Raw genomic sequence first — 18,877 nt, forward strand, 5'->3', positions numbered from 1 at the left:
TATAAATCATGTGTGATCAGTGTAGGAATTCAATGTGTTTGAATGTAGGCAGAAGATTTGCTTTTAAAATGTAACATTGCCAAGTTCATTTCTTGATTAAAAGACACCTGCCTGCCACCCGGGAGTCACCCCTATGTTCCTCTTTGTCAAACTCGCTGCCATTTCTTTTTTTCTTTTTTTTTAAATGTTTATTTATTTTTGAGAGAGACAGAGCATGAGCGGGGTAGGGGCAGAGAGAGAGGGAGACACAGAATCCAAAGCAGGCTTCAGGCTCTGTCAGTACGGAGCCCAATGTGGGGCTCGAATTCACGAACCGGGAGATCATGACCTGAGCCGAAGTCGGATGCTTAACCGACTTGAGCCACCCAGGCGCTCCAACTTGCTGCCATTTCTTTCTATGTTATCCTTTAATTGCAGAAACACTGAGGAAGTAGTGACTTGGTGCATCTAGCTCGTAAAACATTTATGTGACCTTTGTGTACTTCCTCTTTGAAGTAATAGGCCATGTGAATTCTAGAAACCAGGTAGAAGTAAGCCAACAAGCAACATTCCCTGTTTTTTTTTTTTTTTTTTAAGGTGTGTAGATTCCAGACTGAGACTGGACAGAAACACAGTCAGAGTCCTCCAACTCTCAGACATGGTTTCCAAGAGAAACTGTGGATATTGGGAAAACCGCAGCCCCCACAGCTCCCAACCTCATTATTTTCATTGCACTTGGTTCTAAGCTCATTGGGAAGTGTTTCCTTTTCATCCTTGAATCCCTTCCAGGCCCAGCACAGTGCTTATGCACAGGAATGAGCAGTTGGCCTTGCACTCTGTAGACTTCCCCTAGACTTCATTTTCCTCATCTTCAAACCAAATTTTGCTTTGAAAGAAAGAAGCTTGAGTCTGAAGCAAGAATACTTAGGTCAATACTTAGGCTGGCAGTTCAGACAAAGTTGAATGGGGCCTCAGGGAACGGGGATAGGACAGTGCTGCACAAATCCGGCTAACGTTGAGCACCTGGCTAGGTCCTCCATTGGTGGAATATTTTAGGAACGTCCTGTGAGTGAGTTATGATTGTTATTTGGTATCTTACAAGTTCTGAATTATAGTCAACAAGGATTGCAAAAATATTATTTTGGCAGGAGAAATTCCTAATTGGTCACGAAGAAATAATAGGAAAACAGCTCATGTTGGACCTGGAAACCCTTTGCTTTCTAACTTGTGTGTGATGGCCAACATCAGTAAGAGAAGGACTTGTGACAGACTAATTTAAAAAACATATGCTCATGTTGCTGCATTTTTATTATTCCAATTATCAAGACTCCACCCACACCATAATGCTGCTTTCTTAATATTAGATACAATACGGCACTAATTGTACGACCAGCTGTGTGAAAACAGAACTGCTGTATGATTGATACGTTGTATGTGTTGTAATATCCCATCTCTAGGCCTATTATCTGTCTTCACAATCTGGAAACTGTTGGCCTGTTCAATTAAAAAATTAATTGACTTCATGAGTTGGCTGAATTACTTTATTTGATATGAATCAGCCAGCCTACTACAAGAAAATAGTCAACGCAGTCACTCTGTAGGCACAGCATGTCCTTGAACTGTCAAGAATGTGGTATCTCTGAACAGATACAGTTCTTTCTCCAAAGAGTACTTTCTCTCAAAAAACAGTGCTGTATGTGGAAAATGTAAGTCATTTCATCCTATAAATATTACAGGATATATAATATATATTATAAATATTATGTCCATTTGCTGTGTGATCCATACTTAGACTAAAACACAGCAGAATTAATTACTTAAATTTGGTACTAACTTCTTTTGTGTGAAGCCCGGAGGTAATGGGGTTGAATAGCGTTCTCATTCTCTCTTCTTTTTTGAAGATGCTTATGTCCCCACCCTCACTTACCTCCATTAGAGAAGCCACCCTTCAATCTAAAAGGTTTTTTTCTCATTTTACGATGAGAATAATGAGGGACATGGAATTCAATACCTTGCATTTCCCTTCTCAGTCATCTTTGTAGGAACTTCTAACCTGTGTGAAAGGATAGCTGTGTTAGCCGTAAGTTCTCTCAGAAATCAGTTTGCTACTTTTCATCTTTCTATTCAGATAGGAACACCAGAGCTGTGGAGTTTACTAAGAGTGAATAAAGGAAAGACCACCTAGAAATAAGGAAGACGTAAAGAGATTGGCCTCAGATTGACTTACAGAGTCATGGCCTCCTGGGAACAGAATCAACAGGCAATTCCTCAGTCTTAGGGAGTGTATAGGAGGGATGTGTTGGATGGGTAGGGAGGAGGCAGTGCAGCGTCATAACCTACATGTTTCCCTCCCTGAATCTAGAATAGAAACAATATGAAAGTAGCAATAAAGGGAAATAATACCAGAAGGCACATCCACCTCATGCACAGGTGCAATAGAGCAAGGTGTGATATTACTAAAAATCTAGGTCATGTGATTTTGATTCCAGAATCACTTCGTTTGCAGCTGGCGTAGAATGTTTACCCATTTTAAATGGCCAGAACTGGGGAACTAAAAAAAATTGATCAAAATTAGTGCTGTACAGTTTTGGTGAATTATGTTTCCGTGATAATAAATGTCACTTGTTTTTAGATCTGGGCCCTTTGTTGGGCTCAGGAGTCCTATACTCCACCATTCCAAGCTGCAGAGGGTTGTAGGAAAGGGCATAGGCAACCAGGAGTTATGTGATGATTTAGTTCACCTTTGGGTCTTCTGGAACTGGGGCTAGGCCAGAAAGGGGCTACCCATCCTTTTCAGTGATGACACACAGGAGCACTAAGAAGTTAGGTGCACCACTGTGCAGAGGTCCAGGGCCAAAAGATTTGAGGGGAGGTGGTCCCAAATGCTATTCCAGCGGACACAGCTGGTGGCAGGTGGTTCCCATGGACTACTGGTGGAGTGCCACACGTGTTCTGTTGTGACCAAATAGACACATCCTGACAAAGTTGTATGTGGGCTACTAGGAAAAAGGCCTCAGAATCAAATGAGGTTGTTATTTTGCCTGAATACCTTAAAAGAAAATATGAAGTGAATGCAATCTTATTTCTCTAGGATTCTTCTCCTTCTTGATTCTAGTTGACCCAGAAAAATCTCATTCTTACCTAAATTGGGGCATAAAACAGATGCCCTTGGGATTAAGTAAATGCCCAGTTTTAGTTCATCTTCCATCCAAGTCACCTGCATAGTCTTTCCCCTCAAATAGGAGAGATCATCTCTCTACATTTTACATTCAAATAATTCCAAGGTTCTATCATTTGGTGTCTATGTTTTTACATTTCCAAAAGCCTTTAATTTTCAAATCACAAACTTCTTTACGTTTGAAATAAAGAAATTAAATTACTGTTACTTTCTTTCCCTGCAAGAAAGAAATTGAGACGGTATTATTAAAAAAATAAACTTCTGGAGGCGCCTGGGTGGCTCAGTCAGTTAAGTGTCCGACTCTCGATTTCAGCCCAGGTCATGATCTTACAGTTGTGAGATCAAGCCTCACGTTGGGCTCCGTGCTAAGCATGGAGCCTGCTTGGATTCTCTCTCTCCCTGTATCTCTGCCCCTCCACTGCTCGTGTTTATGGGTGCTCTCTAAATAAACAAACTTACAAAAAAATAAAAAATAAAAAAATAAACTTCCAGAGAAAAAATAAGATTATTCTTTATTCCTGTATGACAAAAGCATAGTGACAGGGCACTGGACTAGGATTCAGAATACCTGTATTCCCATTCCATTTCTGGCACCTGAGTAACCTTATGTAAATCACACCCCACCTTGCCTGAGTTTCCTCTTTTTTAAAATGAAGGAATTAAACTACAGGGGTTACTAGGTCCTTTCAGTGTTGATCAAGCAAATATTAACCAAGCACCTACTGTGCGCCCAAGACCAGGGTGTAGTTCGTAATATATCCATATGGGGATGCCCTCAATTCAGACAGCGTGAAGGGATGCCATTCATAGTGTCCCAGACGGGACATTAGATAGAAGCTATTAGTGTTGTTAACATGCTGAGTTTGGAGCATGTATATTTCTGAATATACGCTATTGAGAGGTTTTTCACAAAGCAGAAATTGGTGGTTATCCTGTCCTTGGGGGCTGACCCTTTGACTCCTGGAGCTCTTTCCTCAAATGCCACCACTTTCTGTGAATCCATTTCTGAGTATCTCTAAAGGCTTGGATTGACCATGTACTTAGCTCTGTGACCTGAAGGGAGAATGTAAATTGTGTGAAGAGACTAGGTCATCCATGTGTCGCTGGGGAGCTGGGTAGAGGAATTCTCCCAGGAGCCTTCGTACCCAGTGAATTCCCACCACTGGATGGTCCTTAAGGATCTCTCCTTTGCCTCTGCCCTAATTTCAGTTGTATTTTTGGTGAGTGATATTTAGGCCACTTGGGTTCTTTCCTCCTTTCTTTGGCCAATTGCCTGATTGAAACGGCCAGCCAAGAAGGACCCAAGGACATTTTAGCTTCTGAAAACTCTTTTTCTGGTTGTGAAATGTAGTCTACAAAGGAAGTTACATTAAGACCTCAGGGAGTCACAGAGCACACTCACCGGAATATCCTCAGCTTCTCCCTTTCTTCTCTACGCTGGTATCCCAAGGACTTCAAGAACATGCCCATTTCACAAGGTGTAGGGCAGCTAAAATGCTCCTTAATTATGCCTCAATCATTGATGTCCAGATAATGGGCCTGCTACATACCTGGAATTCTGTGGCTGGTGGTATTACTGCCTTCAGGCAATAATGAAGAATACAGACATTCTGAAAATGATCACCATATTCACAAACGCTTTCTGGACATTCCAGCCAAGCTAAAAGAAAATATATTCATCCTTAAAGGGCTTTGTCTTCATTGCTTGAATAATATCTGCCTGGTTGGACATGTGAGGAACATTGCTTTAATTATACAGAGGAGATTTTTAAACTAGAGAACAGGAAACAGGTAGTGGTCATAAATGAAACAACACCCAGCAAGAGAAAGCACTGGAAAATATTTCACATTAATCTGCCTTAAAATATTTTTCTTTAATCGTTCATCAGCCTTTTCCATCACCTGAAATTTTTTCCTTTGTACTTCATTTCGCATCTCCGGTGCATTGCCTGCTTTTAATTTTTTAGATTTAAGTTTCACTAGCATTATTAAGGTGCCTGTATGTGCCTGTTACTCAGCTAGGCACATTTACATTTATGTCATTTAAGTATAAGCTGTGAGAGCAGCTGAGGCTTGAAGAGTTTGAATTCTTTGCCCAAAGTTACATGTCAGGAGTGCCGAGATAGGAATCCATGTTTCCGAGCTGCAAAGCTCATATATTTCCTTTACAGTGTTTAATGGTCCTGAACTATGCTATTAATGAAGGGGCCTAAAATACATGCATTCTCTCCATTTCTGGATTGTCCCAGTTTATCTTTGGAAAACAGACCATCAGAAATTTGTCCTGCAGGACCAAATTATCTTGTGCCCTCTTAACATTGTCATTGGCTTTAAAAGGAACACTCCCAGGGCACCTGGGTGGCTCCGATGGTTAAGCGCCCAACTTCGCTCAGGTCATCTCACAGTTTGTGAGTTCGAGCCCTGCATCGGACTCCGTGCTGACAGCTCAGAGCCTGCAGCCTGCTTCGGATTCTGTGTCTCCCTCTCTCTCTGCTCCTCACCCGCTCACGCTCTGTCTTTCTGTCTCAAAAATAAATAAACATTAAAAAAAATTTAGAAGGAACACTCCCTGTGAAGCTAAACATCGGGTGCACTTAAGGATGTTGTTTGAGCTTAGTTTACTGCATTATCCAGAGTCCTCCTCGTGAAACTCACAGAGAAATTTCTCACAGGTGTCCAGTACTAAGATAGGCTGTTTTGCAGGTCACCAGATTTTATCTCATGCACACTGCAAATCATGTTAGTTAATGGTGCTCTGGCTATAAGGAACCAAAACTGTGGCCCATTTCCAATAACTGAAACCACCCTTATGAAACTGATTTTAGGGACTGATCCTAGCCTTGGCTTCCACTTGTCATTGTACCTTTATTTTCCTTTTATCTTCACTTTCTCATTTATTCCATTATTCATCTTTTATTATATGTACATATAAACTGCTTTAAATATTTTAACGATATGGCATTTTATACATACATATAATAACTCAGTTATAATAAATAAATATAGTAAGTTGAGTTATTACATATATAACTCAGTTATACACACAACTCAGACATACACACAGTATTATATATTCATTTTCAAGTCATTGATTCCATAGTTTAACACTGTGTATGCTGCCTTATACACTAATTACTTGGCATAGATATGTCTTATTTGTTCAATTCATTTATAAGTTCCTTGAGGATAACGTCTTATATTCATTCAAGTCTCAGTAAAACCCAGCTATATTTTGTTTGATTTATTGTTGGTTGGGATATGTTCATAATCTGACAAGGTAAGTGACTCCTAGATTAACCATGCTGTCATACAGACCAGCCTTTTTAATACCAGTGGCAGAAATCGGGCTAGGCTGGCCGTGAAGTTCATTGCTACTCTAATTCCTGTCTTCTTTACTTTGCAAAAGTCCACAACCACATGGAAGAACCACCCCATCATGCTAACTGAATTGTCATGTCAAAGTAACTCTCAGAGAAAGTATCAACATAGCTAACTTTCTACGCGTGGCAGAAACTCTCTTTCCCCCATCTCTTTACATACGTACATGCTTTGGCTTCAAAGCAGTGGAATGCAATGCATTTTATAAGCCACAAGGAAGAATAGTCTCTTTAGTGTTTTGTGTCCGCCCTAATCAGATCACATAAATTATATGTGGATGAATATGTAGACTTAAACAGGAAAGACTACCAGCACCACTGTGTGCACATTTTTATTTTACACCCCCCCCCCAAAATGATGAGCTTACTATTAGCTTATAAGTAATTGATCTTTCAACAAGAAGCTTTTTGAAATGTGGATAAGAGGAGGGGTAAAAGCGGGGAAAAATTTGTCCTTTGGTGTGACAAAATCTGAGACCATAGCTACTGTGCTATGTGAAAGAAATTGGCTGAATTCCGTTATGCTGTCTCTGATGATACACAATTCAAGGGGTATTTAACAGGTACATACACTGTGCAGTATTCTCTCCAAACCTCAAAGATGTCTCCCACTTATGTAATTATCTCACATTTATTTAAATGAAAAAAAAAAACCTGACATTGATTATCTGGCATTAGCACATCTTTGAATAAAATAATCCTGCATGTGGGGCACCTGGGTGGCTCAGCTGATTAAGCATCTGACTCTTGATTTTGGCTCAGGTCATGATCTCACAGTTTGTGAGTTCGAGCCCCAGATGGGGCTCCATGCTGACAGTGTGGAGCCTGCTTGGGATTCTGTCCCTCTCTTCCCTCTCTCTCTGCTCATCTCACATGTGTGCTCTCTCTCAATAAATAAATAAACTTAAAAAAAAAAAATCCTGCATGTGACATCCCTAGGAAATAAGGTATACCAGCCATATGAATGTTCTGGATAAATGGAACTTCCCTTTGGATGCATTAGACTTTGAGAGAAATTTAATAATTTTTGATGGAAGACCTTTACCACAAATCACACCATTCCTTGCTATTGTACCCTGGGTGACAGGGTGGTTCCCTTTGGGGTTCCTTGGCCTGGGGCCTCTGACTGCCTTTGCTGAGTGACTCTGGATTGAGTGTTCAAGAAGTAGAGGCTGGTCTGTTTTATTTCCTGTCTTCTCTCTGTGCTGACAGCTATCTTATTCATTTCCCAACCACACTCCACTCTTTAACTTGACACCCGATTATGTGGAGGGTTTGGCAGGACTGAGGTGGCCCCACTTCTCTGGAGATTAAGGATATCAGCTGCATGAAAGCCACTTACTTCTCTTTACTCCCCTAGCTTCTGGCCACTCGAGGCCCCCCTAGGCTGAAGGATCAGCAGGCATGCTGGTCAGTAACTGTTCCCAGCATACACTGCTCAGGGAAGTCTGGTTTGGTAGACATCTCAGAATGGAAATCTAGGGAATTTGGAAGAGGTTCATGTCCAGAGGTTTGTGTTTATAAGTTTCTCCCTTTTTGAGAGAAATAATGCTGGTGACTCTGTGTAGGATGGATGAGAACAAAAGGAGAAGCAGGTAGACTTACAGAGATCCTGGATTCTGTGGGCTGTTGGGCCTCAATGGAAGGTGAAATGAGTGTAGATTGGAAGGGGTTGGTGGAATGGAGACAAAGGACAGATATCATAGTGAAACCCCTCTACCTCCTGCTTCCATGACCTGAGAGGTTACATCAAGGGGGGTGAGGGGGAGGAATCCTTTGTTGTTCCACTCAAGAAACATAGAATAGGGCCAGAGTAGTACAGTGTGCTGGCCAAGCATTGACAGGTCCGTCTTTGTGTTATGAACCAGGAGAAACCCAGTTAGACAGTATACTGGAGCCACTTCAGTAATCTCAGGGCAGAGAAGAACTTCTGGCCATAAATCTATGGGGCATTGTAACAATTGACAGGGGAGTTTTACTGGCTGTTATTTCTCTTGTACAGTATTGTTTTTAGTGCTTGTTTAATCATTGTTAATGTGAAATCATTTTTTTTCTTGGACTTTGTAGCAGTTTATTACAGAGGCAGATAATCAGCAGTGTTCTTTATAAAAACAGTAAAAGATTAAAGCAACTTGTGTGCCTGCCTTGCCCAGAGCACGTTCCCGTTAAGATTTGTGAAGTTGATTTTGATTTGTTTTGAATTTTCTGTCCTTGCTTTTGAATATGCCTTTATAAATGTCACCATTGTCACAAAAGGAAGTATAAAAAAATGGAGGTTCATTTTGAGGTTTTTTTTCCCTTTCTGCCAGGAAGAAAAAAAATGAAATAATAGCTGGATTTATTTGTCATGATTGTGAAGAATCTTCACATTGTTTTTAAATACTTTATTCTAAGAATTATTCTAACAGGAGTTACTGAGAGGAAAAGAAAAAAAGAAAGTTCATTAAGTGATTCTACAACATTAAGTCCTGTATTTAAGTGCCCTCTTTTCAGAAGCTTCCCTGACCCCCTGGGATGCAAAGCAGGGTAAAGACTTCCTCAGCTTTCTTCTGCATGTGTGATTATAATAGCAGATTTACACTTCTGTCTCCTCTCCCTGGACTGTGAGTCTCTTGAAGGCAGGGATCGTATCTGATGCATTCACCTCAGCCAAGTTTGTAACCGCGGCCCAGAACACCAGAATTAATGATCAGAAATAGACGGGTCCACGTTCACTTTTCAGTTACCAATCCACGTCAGTAGAATGTGCTCCTAAAAATATCCTTCTTAAAATTTAACCACAGTGATTCATGATGTCAATTTCCAAATCCCCCTGCCAGAGGAAAAGTGAAATCAGTTTTGTTGCCAGACTGTTAAAAGATAAACGGGAGGGGGCAACAGAAAGGTTTTGATAAATTAAATGAGGGCTTGAGAAAGTTCTACACATTTTTCTTTCTCTAATTGTTTGCCCAAATTCACTGTTCTTATGAGAAAGCATGAGTTTCTAATGATTAACATCCTGGGTTGTGGGAGGTGTGCTTCATTAACAATATGTGGATTGTGTTCTTTTACACACTCACCTGTAATGTCAATATAAATAGTTTCTGTGATGAGTAACTAGGTTTCTGAGAGAAGTGTTTCCTTTTATTACAGCTGATAACACAGCGTTGTATGAGGCTGGTATGGCTAACTAGTGAGAGGTTTTGATATATAATGGAAATTATACTCCATTGGTTCCCTTTCTAGGCTCCCCAGATGCCACCCTAAATATTTATTGACAGCATTGATACGTGGAGAATTTACTCAAAGTAGTGGATTATTTTTCTCTTCTTCCCCCTCCCACGCCATGTCACTATAACTCTGCTTTCTAAAGGAAAAATATCTTCAAAATTGCCAGCTTTTCTTATCTAGAGATAGAGAGCAAGTGGGTCATCAAATTTACCCTGCCCTTTTATTCATAGAGCTGCATAAAACCTGTGCCACCCAGAGCACTGTGAAGCTGCATACTCACCAATTTCAAGATAACATGAAATATTGCATAATCAATTATGGAAAATAATGAAATGGAATGTTGGCATGGAAAACCCCCTCAGAGAGTGTTAAAACAAGGAATCAATTGCTCAGGAAGAGTGTTAAAATTACAATCAGTCAAGAAGTCTTTATGAAGGGGCAGCCGAGGGTCCAGACCTGCCAGCCCACGTGGGAAGGGTCGGATATAAGTTACTCGTGTGTTCATTGCTGGGGAAAGACTATTATTTATTCCACAAACACTGAAGGAGTTCCTTGCTTATCTTGTGGGCTAGGTACCAGAGATTCACAGGTGAATAGCAGAAACTTGCAGAAGGGAAGGTTTTCCCTCTTAACAACCATTTATGAGGTACATTTTTTTTTTGCCGGGTGCTGTGGTAGGCACTGTAGGATCTGTGGCCTGACGTTCCGCCCCGTCCTCACGGAGGGCAGACACACACACATGAACAAGCAATTACAGTACTTTGTGAAAACAGGGGCATTACAACAGAGATCCGATGACATGAGTAGTACAAAATATAAAACCAAAAATCAAGTGCTCATATTGAGAAACAGACATGTTCACCTATTCTTGCAATTTCTGAAGAAGCTGAGGAACCAGGAAATATGCAGATTTTAAAAGCTTACCTATTTTCTTACTGCTTCTGGATGTAGGCAGCTGCGGGCAGAAATGGGGATGAAGAGATACCCAGCCCTTTAGTAAGAAACTTACAGAGGATTGGGCACCTGGGTGACTCAGCCGGTTCAGCGACCGACTTCAGCTTCAGTCATGATCTCACGGTTTGTGAGTCTGAACCCCACATCAGGCTCTATGCTGTTAGCACAGAGCCTGGAGCTTGCTTTGGGTTCTGTGTCTCCCTCTCTGTCCCTCTGCCCCTCCCCCATGTGCTTGTCCTCTCTCACAAAAAATAAATAAATAAAAAATAAACATTAAAAAAAACTTAACAGAGGATACAGGAAAGCAGAACTTTGGTATCTTCCTTGGCAATTGGCTGGCACCCTTCTCTTTCTCTCTCCCTCTCTCTGTCCTTTTCTCTCTCTCTCTCTCTCTCTCTCTCTCTCTCTCTCACACACACACACACACACACACACACAGAGTAAGGCATAAAGTCTGAAAATGGTACACCCCATTCTTTTTCTGAACACGAGACAAAAATATATCATTGTTTGGAAGTGTATCTTCAACATCCCCAAAGAAAAGAAGGCCAGAAGTCTGATTCTGTTTTACAACTGGAACATGGTTTGATGCTGGAAAACTATTACGGCAGTCTTTGTGTCATGTTCTATGTGAAAATAAGGGACCATAACATGCAAATGAAGAGGAAGAACCCCTTAATGAGATGGCTTCCAAAACTATGCTGCTTTTAATTTTCACTCACCTTTTCTCCTTTTCTGTGTGGCCCGCAGATAATCTCCTGGCTCTTTCATTTTTCTAAAATGGGAATAACAAATACACTTTGACATGTCTGTATTCCCCCACCCATGCTGAAATTATCTGCAACATGAACATGTATAATAATTGTTTCTGGGGAGACAATCTCAGGGTAGAGTCTTTTCGGTTTCCCTGAAAAGAGTGCTAAATAAATAACTAAAGCTTCAGACACACACAGACACACACACAACAAAACAAAGAAACATACAGGGGAGCCAAATTGCCCTCACAGACTGATAAATTCGAAATAAGATGCTGATCTTGTTTTTGCTGGAATGAGACTATAATAAGACCCAGTAGAGCAAAGTAAGATTTGTTTTGAAATCACCCCAAGCATATGAGAGAATTCTGGGACTCTGCCCTGGATACTACAACATGTATGTTGCTGGTACATTTGGCCCCAGCTCCTTGTGACAACAGTTTGCGGAGAACATGTAGGTGGATCTAATTAACTGCTGCCCAAAGCCTGACCTGTTACACCACATGTCACTCTGGGGATTTTCCTGGAGAGAAGAACATGACCTCCTATGGCCACTAAACCCCTAAGTAGTAGTTGAGTGAGCGTCGTCCCCCACGAGAGTCATTTTCACAAGGTAGAGACCACATTAGTTCACCGTTCTATCCCCGGTCTGGCACTCATACCCACCACACAATCATCTCTTAAAAACATCTTATTTGCTAATTGAATGAAATTCTTCTTGTCAGAACAGACTAACTGGTTCAAAGTATGGTTGTTTTTTGTTTTTTTTTTTTTTAAGTTTATTTTGAGAGAGAGAGAGAGTGAGCAGGGGAGGGGCAGAAGGAAAGGGAGAGAGAGAGAATCCCAGGCAGGCTCCTTACTGTCAACGCAGAGCTGCATGCTGGGCTCAAACTCATGAACCTTGGGGTCATGACGTGAGCCAAAATCAAGCATTGGACGCTTAACCGACTGAGCCACCTAGGAGTCCCTGGTTCAAAGTATTTCTGATGGAGGTGTTTTGGGAGCATTTTCCTGATCACAGAGCCTGATTGTAGTTTCGTGTAGTTTCAATTTCTACTACCACTTTTCTCCTTCTCCACAGAATCGATGTGGTCTACCAAGCAGGAGCCCTCTTTATTTCTTCATTTGTGTATTATTTTACGTTTTATGAAGGGAATTTCCCACCCACAGTCTTAATTCATCCTCACAAAAACTATCTCATGTTTTTAAGTGAGGAAATAAGTCCAAAAGAATTAAGTGACTTGACCAAGTTCTTATAGCTGGGAAGTATAGATCTATGCCTTGAATCCTTCTTTGTACTATGAGTTCAGTGCTCTCTTGAACATATTCACAATGTCCTAGACTCATGGAAATAAAGTTAGTCACAAACTCACTACTAATGAATGTATGAGTGGAAATTTCCCAAGAATCAACAAGCTATCCAGAGTTCCATTGAATGGCCACTTGAAAATGAGTTTGTTAACGGGGTGCCTGGGTGGCTTAGTTGGTTAAGCATCTGACTTTGGCTTAGGTCATGATCTCACAGTTCATGAGCTCAAGCCCTGCTTGGGGTCTCTGCTGACAGCTCAGAGCCTGGAGCCTGTTTCAGAATCTGTGACTCCCTTTCTCTCTGCCACTCCCCCACTCACACTCTGTCTCTCAAAAAATAAATGCTAAAATAAAAAATTTTTAAATGAATTTGTTAAAAGTAAGTCAAATTAATTTCACTTAGAAAATGTTAGCATTGGGGCACCTAGGAAGTTCAGTCCGACTTTTGATTTCAACTCAGATCACAATCCCAGGATTGTGGGATCAAGCCCTGAGTCAGGCTCTGTACTGAGCATGGATCCTGCCTGGGATTCTCTCTCTCTCTCTCTCTCTCTCTCTCTCTCTCTCTCTCTTTCTTTTTCTCTCTCTCTCCCCTGCTCATACACACTCTTTCTCTAAAATAAAATAAAAATTTTTTTAAAAAAATTAAAAAAAAAATTTTAGCACCTCCTGATGTAATTTGGAGACAACCTAGAACTTGAGAGAGAGAGAAAATTTTTTGGGCATACCACTTAACCTCTCTGAGACCCTATTTTTAAATTGAATAGAATAAATTGAATAGAATGATACCAGCTTGGCTAACTTCAAAGGCATGTTCTGTCAGTCAAGTCTAAACCAATGCACAAAAAACGCTAAAAACTATGAAGCAACATCTCAATGTCAGATGTTATTTTTATAAATACACAGTGTATGTCTAGATGTGGCCACCACATTTGGAAAAACCAGGGTCTTTTGCTGGTATATGTTACGGAATGAAGAACAAACTATTACAAGTAGCCATATGATTGGGTGAATATGCTCGTCACATTTAGACCGTGGATATGTGAGCTGTACATGAAATAGGTATGGGTTTGTCATTGAAGAATCCAGTTTCCTGGAGGACAAGACGAAATAAGAATAAAATGCCCACTGGGACACAGCACATTTCATTTTCTTCATGGAGTCCTCTGAGGGAGGTAATGTTCTTGGTTCATTTTTCAGTTCTGGAAACTGAAGTTTAGAGAGTTTGTGGGAAAATCGTCCAAATCGTAAAGCAAATGCAGGGTAGCATCAAGACTATGGCTGGTGATCGTTTGGTTCAAAGTCTAGCAAGGTTTGGACTTCCGATCAACACTGATGACAAAGCATGGCAGTGTTCCTCTGTCTCCAAAAGTCATTTGTGCTGGCATGCTAGTTGTCTCTTATATAAATCTTCTCAGTTTGTCAGCTTACAAGTATCTATATACTATTTCAGCTTTGGGTCAATGTATTAAACTCTAGACACATAAGCACAGGCTATTTGGGGTCATTCCAGTGGGGTCTACTGAGGACAAAGTGAGGCGCCTGTACCTCCCATAAGCAAACTCTAATAGCTCTGTTAACGTTGGACAGACCGTTCTAATGGAGGACCTTTTCCTAGCAGCTCATTGATTATAAATACTACTCTTAAGTATTCATACGTGGCTTAAAACGTATTTGTCCAAATGAAAATAATGATTTTCAGGAGCAGCGATGTAAACCCCAAGCATCTATGCTGTGGCAACCGTCGGCGGAGAGTTCTTGGCTTATAGCGAGTTCTCTTATGCAGAAAATTATGCAAAGACAAAAAATGTGGTGAATAACTGTGCCATTTTTTTTTTCTATTTCTTTTATAGGTTGATGACCAAATGAAACTGCTTCAGAATTGCTGGAGTGAGCTCTTAATTCTTGACCACATTTACCGACAAGTGGTACACGGAAAGGAAGGATCAATCTTCCTGGTTACTGGGCAACAAGTGAGTATAGAGAATCAAAAAAAAAAGAAAAAAAAAGAAAAAAAGTCTTTTTATTAAGCATGTTCAGAATGGCAGGAATTTAACTAGGTCAGAAGCACTCTGGTGCTTTGAAAGGGAGAGATTGGCTGTACATAATTTAGAAAAGCTGGCTTGGTGCACTCTGTTCCTACACTGATGATTACGGTTAAACTTGTAAAAGCAAACATAATCACAAACATTCTGCTGCTTTCAGTCTGCTGGGATTGAAAGTTGTGCTTTGAAGGGTCCAAACAATTGCTAAATCAGAATTCACGATTAGTACCCAGCATTTTTTCCACGAGCTTCTGCATTAATCTATCACACTTGTTTATCAGCCATTAAAAAAGCTTATACGTTGTGGAATCTTTACTGTCTTGAAGTCATAGTGGTGGGAAAGACTGATTCAAATATCATATATAAACTAAATGTTTGGCATAAAGGCAAGCACGTGAAAGGGGACAGGGGTTCGAGTTTTCAAGAGCCAGCCATCATTCAAAACAAAGGCAGAAAAAATTACTGTTAGGTCCTACACCTTTCTGAATTGATGTTTGTCAGTCAACAAATATTTACTAAACGTCTGACGGTGTGCTAGTCACTATTCTAAGGTTTTGGCAGGTACTAGTGAACAACACAGAAAAAGGCTGCTACCCTCGTGAAACTTAACATTATAGTAGGGAGAAGCTGACAATAAAGAATAATCCTATAAGAAATCTATATATAAGGAACATATACTGTATTTGAGGTCCAAGTGCTGTTGAATAAAGGAAGAAATGGAAAAAAGAAACAGGAAGTTCTGTGCAAAAGAGAATCAGCACACATCCATGGGCATATGTTGCATTGTGACCCAAGGATTGCAGTGTTAAACAGGAGTGGTTGATTTGGTCTTATTGAGAAGGTGATATTTTAGCAAAGACTTGGAGGAGGAGAGATAGTTGTTGGCTTCATGGACCTAAGTCCAACTTTACAGGATTTTGGCATGTCCCTCCCATTTCATAGCCTTCATTCAATAACCGATGTGTTATTAAAATAAATGCATGGAGCATAGGGCTTCCCTAAGTCCATTGGGTCATTCCTATTCAAGCATCACTGCCGTGTTCAGCAATGCCTCAGTACTTCAGGACTCAGGCACCGTGATCTTTTACATCCAGCCATAAATGTTTATGTGCTGTGAAACCACAGCAGTGCATATTTGAAAATGAGAGGCTGTCTCCACACCATTTGCTGTATTATTAATAAATCACATTTTCCCAATCAAATTAAAGGCAAGCACTATTTCAGAGTTTTTGCAAATTGGATCAATTCAACCATCTCCATCACTGTCTGGTCCCTGCTTTCTGTACATCTCTTGAGAAGAGCCTTCTAGACGAGAAAATAAAGTCTCATGGGCTTGACGTCTTGCACTTTGAAATTTCTGTTTAACATTTTCGTCCAGTGACCCAAGTCTTTGGAGAAAACGTACCCATTTCTAGAGTTTAATCACTGGGTATGACTCCTAGCCCCCTCTCCCTCCTATATTCCCCCATCCCTGCCCAAGTAGAAATTGCATTAGAAGAAGACTCAGCCCACAGATTAATTTGATTTCATTTCCTTCCGAGTTTCAGAAATCAAATGGGTTTGTGCAGTTCTTTCTCAAAGCACTTCCATTCTTGCTCTTTAGAAATACTCCTTATTTCACATTTCATTTTGCCTTAAGTGCTGTCCCTGGGTGAAAGTAATTACCATTTAAAAAGTAGAGAAAGTGCATTTCTTCTCTCTGATTTTCAAAACCAAGAACACTCAGGAATAGATGGTATTTATAGTCTTTAGTATCAATTATTGCTACTTCATGTTTTGCCATCACAACAGAATAGAGAACTCCCTGGTGGAGAACTAGTTCTTACCGCACACCTTTCCTGCCACCCAAATTCTTGTAGCTCTCTCCTCCGCCCTTCTAAAGTGAGTAACATTTGCATCAAACCCCTCCCCTTCCCCTTTCCATCCAATCCAATGAATTGTAATGATTCATTATAGTATAGTATAGTATAGTATAGTAATGATTCATTATAATCAAACATTCTTATTTACGAAAATTGTGAAACAAATCTTCTATTCTGTTTTGGAACAGAGTAGACAAAGCATTTTGAACGCATCTCCGGGCTTCTTGCAATTTACACCTTTTTTTTTTTTTTTTTTAAAGATCTAATTGGCTTTATTAAGCGATTCATGAATCCAGCAATATTTCATCTCCTAGAATTTCTTAAGTAAAAGCAAAAGAAGTGCTACAAAGGAAGACTTTTCCAAAGCATGTGACCGTTCCAACAGAATGACAAAGATATTTTAATGTGGGGTCATAGACTTATTTTTACATCTCCACAGTACCTATTTAGTGCTGAATATGTGAGGTGCGTGATAAATATTAGCTGATGGTACTAAATTAGAACCATTCTATCTGTAACCTAAGTGCTTAATTAAAACAAGTTAACTTGCACTCAACACCCAGAGTATTAATCCCCTCCATGTTCCCACATCTCATCTACACTGTCTTACAACTTCCCATTTTCTGTCGTGGGGCTGAGACACCAGCACGGGTCCTACATTACTAAGTCACTTTTTTACTGTAGGAGACATGCACTGCTTCCCACCCCAAGATGCAGGGAGATACTGAGAATGTTAAGTATAATTTTCTTAGAATGATAAACACTTCCCTGATTACGGTGGGGAAACCTAGATTTGTTGTTGTTGTTGTCGTTAAAGCAACAATGACAATAATACAGGATTTGGAGTATGCTAATTTTAGGAAGATCAGGAAAGCAGTGATGAAAGGATGAAAGGAAGTGCAAGAGTAGAGCAATATGCAGGGTGGGGGGAATGATTTTTAAAAGGAAAAGGCATGGAGATGGCTGAAGAAAGCAAAAAAAAAAAGAGAGAGAGAGAGAATTTCCTTCGTTTATAGACTAACAACAATTGAACTATGGGTAGAGTATATCTTTGTTACCAGTGCAGACTCCTTTTTCTCTGGTATGAAAATGGTGTGTGTGTGTGTGTGTTGTACACATGTGGTCTAGTTTAGAGGAGAACTGACCTGTGTTCAAGTCCCCATTCCAAAACTTACTAGCTGTGTCATCTTGAGCAGCCCCCTTTCTCTCCAAGGTTGAGTGTCCTTGCCTATCCAGTGGGGACTGTAGTGGAAACCACCTCACAGGACTATAGTAGGAATTACAAGAAATAGTTCTGTAAAGTGCAGATGTGAAAATTAGAAACTATCAAAACTAAGCTGGCATGTAGCTGACAGTTATGAAGTCAACAACCGTATGAAGAAAGTACTATTATTATCATTATTATTATCCCCATTTTGCAGATGAGGAACTGAGGCAAAAAGAGGTGACGTATTTGATTCAAGGCCAAAACACAACTATAAATAGTGGTAGAATATTCAGATTGAGGCAGCCTCGTGCCAAACTTTGTGTTCTTAACCAACATACTAGACTGCTTTTCTGTATGGTTTTAGATGTACAGAGCTTGCTGTCACCATAGGCTCTCAATTTGGTCTTCGTGTATCATGTCAGTGCCTGACCCCTTCTATGGAACTTCCAAGCAAAACATTCATTTCTTTTTCAGTGAGTCTGAATAAATAAATGTTTTTGTTGTATATATATTTTTTGGTGTGGCCTTGTAAACACATTGTAAAAACAAATATAAATTTTCCCAGGAGTATTTTCACCTGTTTATTACTTACTGTTACGAAGTTACTTCAGCATGAAGAAAATGCTAGAAAAAAAGAAAAAGGGTCATTCCTAATGCCACCACCCTGAATCAGCTGTCTTTGTTGAGTTTTCTTCCAATCTTTGGAGAAAAGTGTTTTAAATGTGGATTTTTCTTACTTTCCTAAATCAAATAATTCATCTGCCACTGAAACACATTGACCTACTACCACAGATTTGTGCAGAATGTGAACTTTGAAACAATGATAGAAGCCTGTTTCCATGATGCGTCGTATAGAGTCATGATGTTGATATCGTGGTGAAAAAATTCCACAGAATTATTTCAATAAAGCAAAATACCCGTATGAGCAGCTTAACACTCACCTAGGGGAGAGGAACAGCTTTATTCATTTAGCTAAAAATATTCCTGAGGGCCTATCAAAGA

General features: G+C 40.1%; 1 protein-coding gene across 3 annotated transcripts in view; it reads left to right on the forward strand.

Annotated features, from left to right (window-relative positions):
* Window positions 1-18,877, forward strand: part of NR5A2 (nuclear receptor subfamily 5 group A member 2) — a 125,297-nt gene that overhangs the window by 47,232 nt on the left and 59,188 nt on the right. For all 3 annotated transcript variants that reach the window (XM_042925702.1, XM_042925701.1, XM_042925704.1), the window contains exon 5: window positions 14,615-14,734. In XM_042925702.1, the coding sequence (XP_042781636.1) occupies window positions 14,615-14,734 (120 nt within the window). The remainder of the gene's footprint in view (window positions 1-14,614; window positions 14,735-18,877) is intronic.

This window comes from Panthera leo, chromosome F3 (assembly GCF_018350215.1).
Source record: "Panthera leo isolate Ple1 chromosome F3, P.leo_Ple1_pat1.1, whole genome shotgun sequence".
Classification (NCBI taxonomy): Eukaryota; Metazoa; Chordata; class Mammalia; order Carnivora; family Felidae; genus Panthera; species Panthera leo.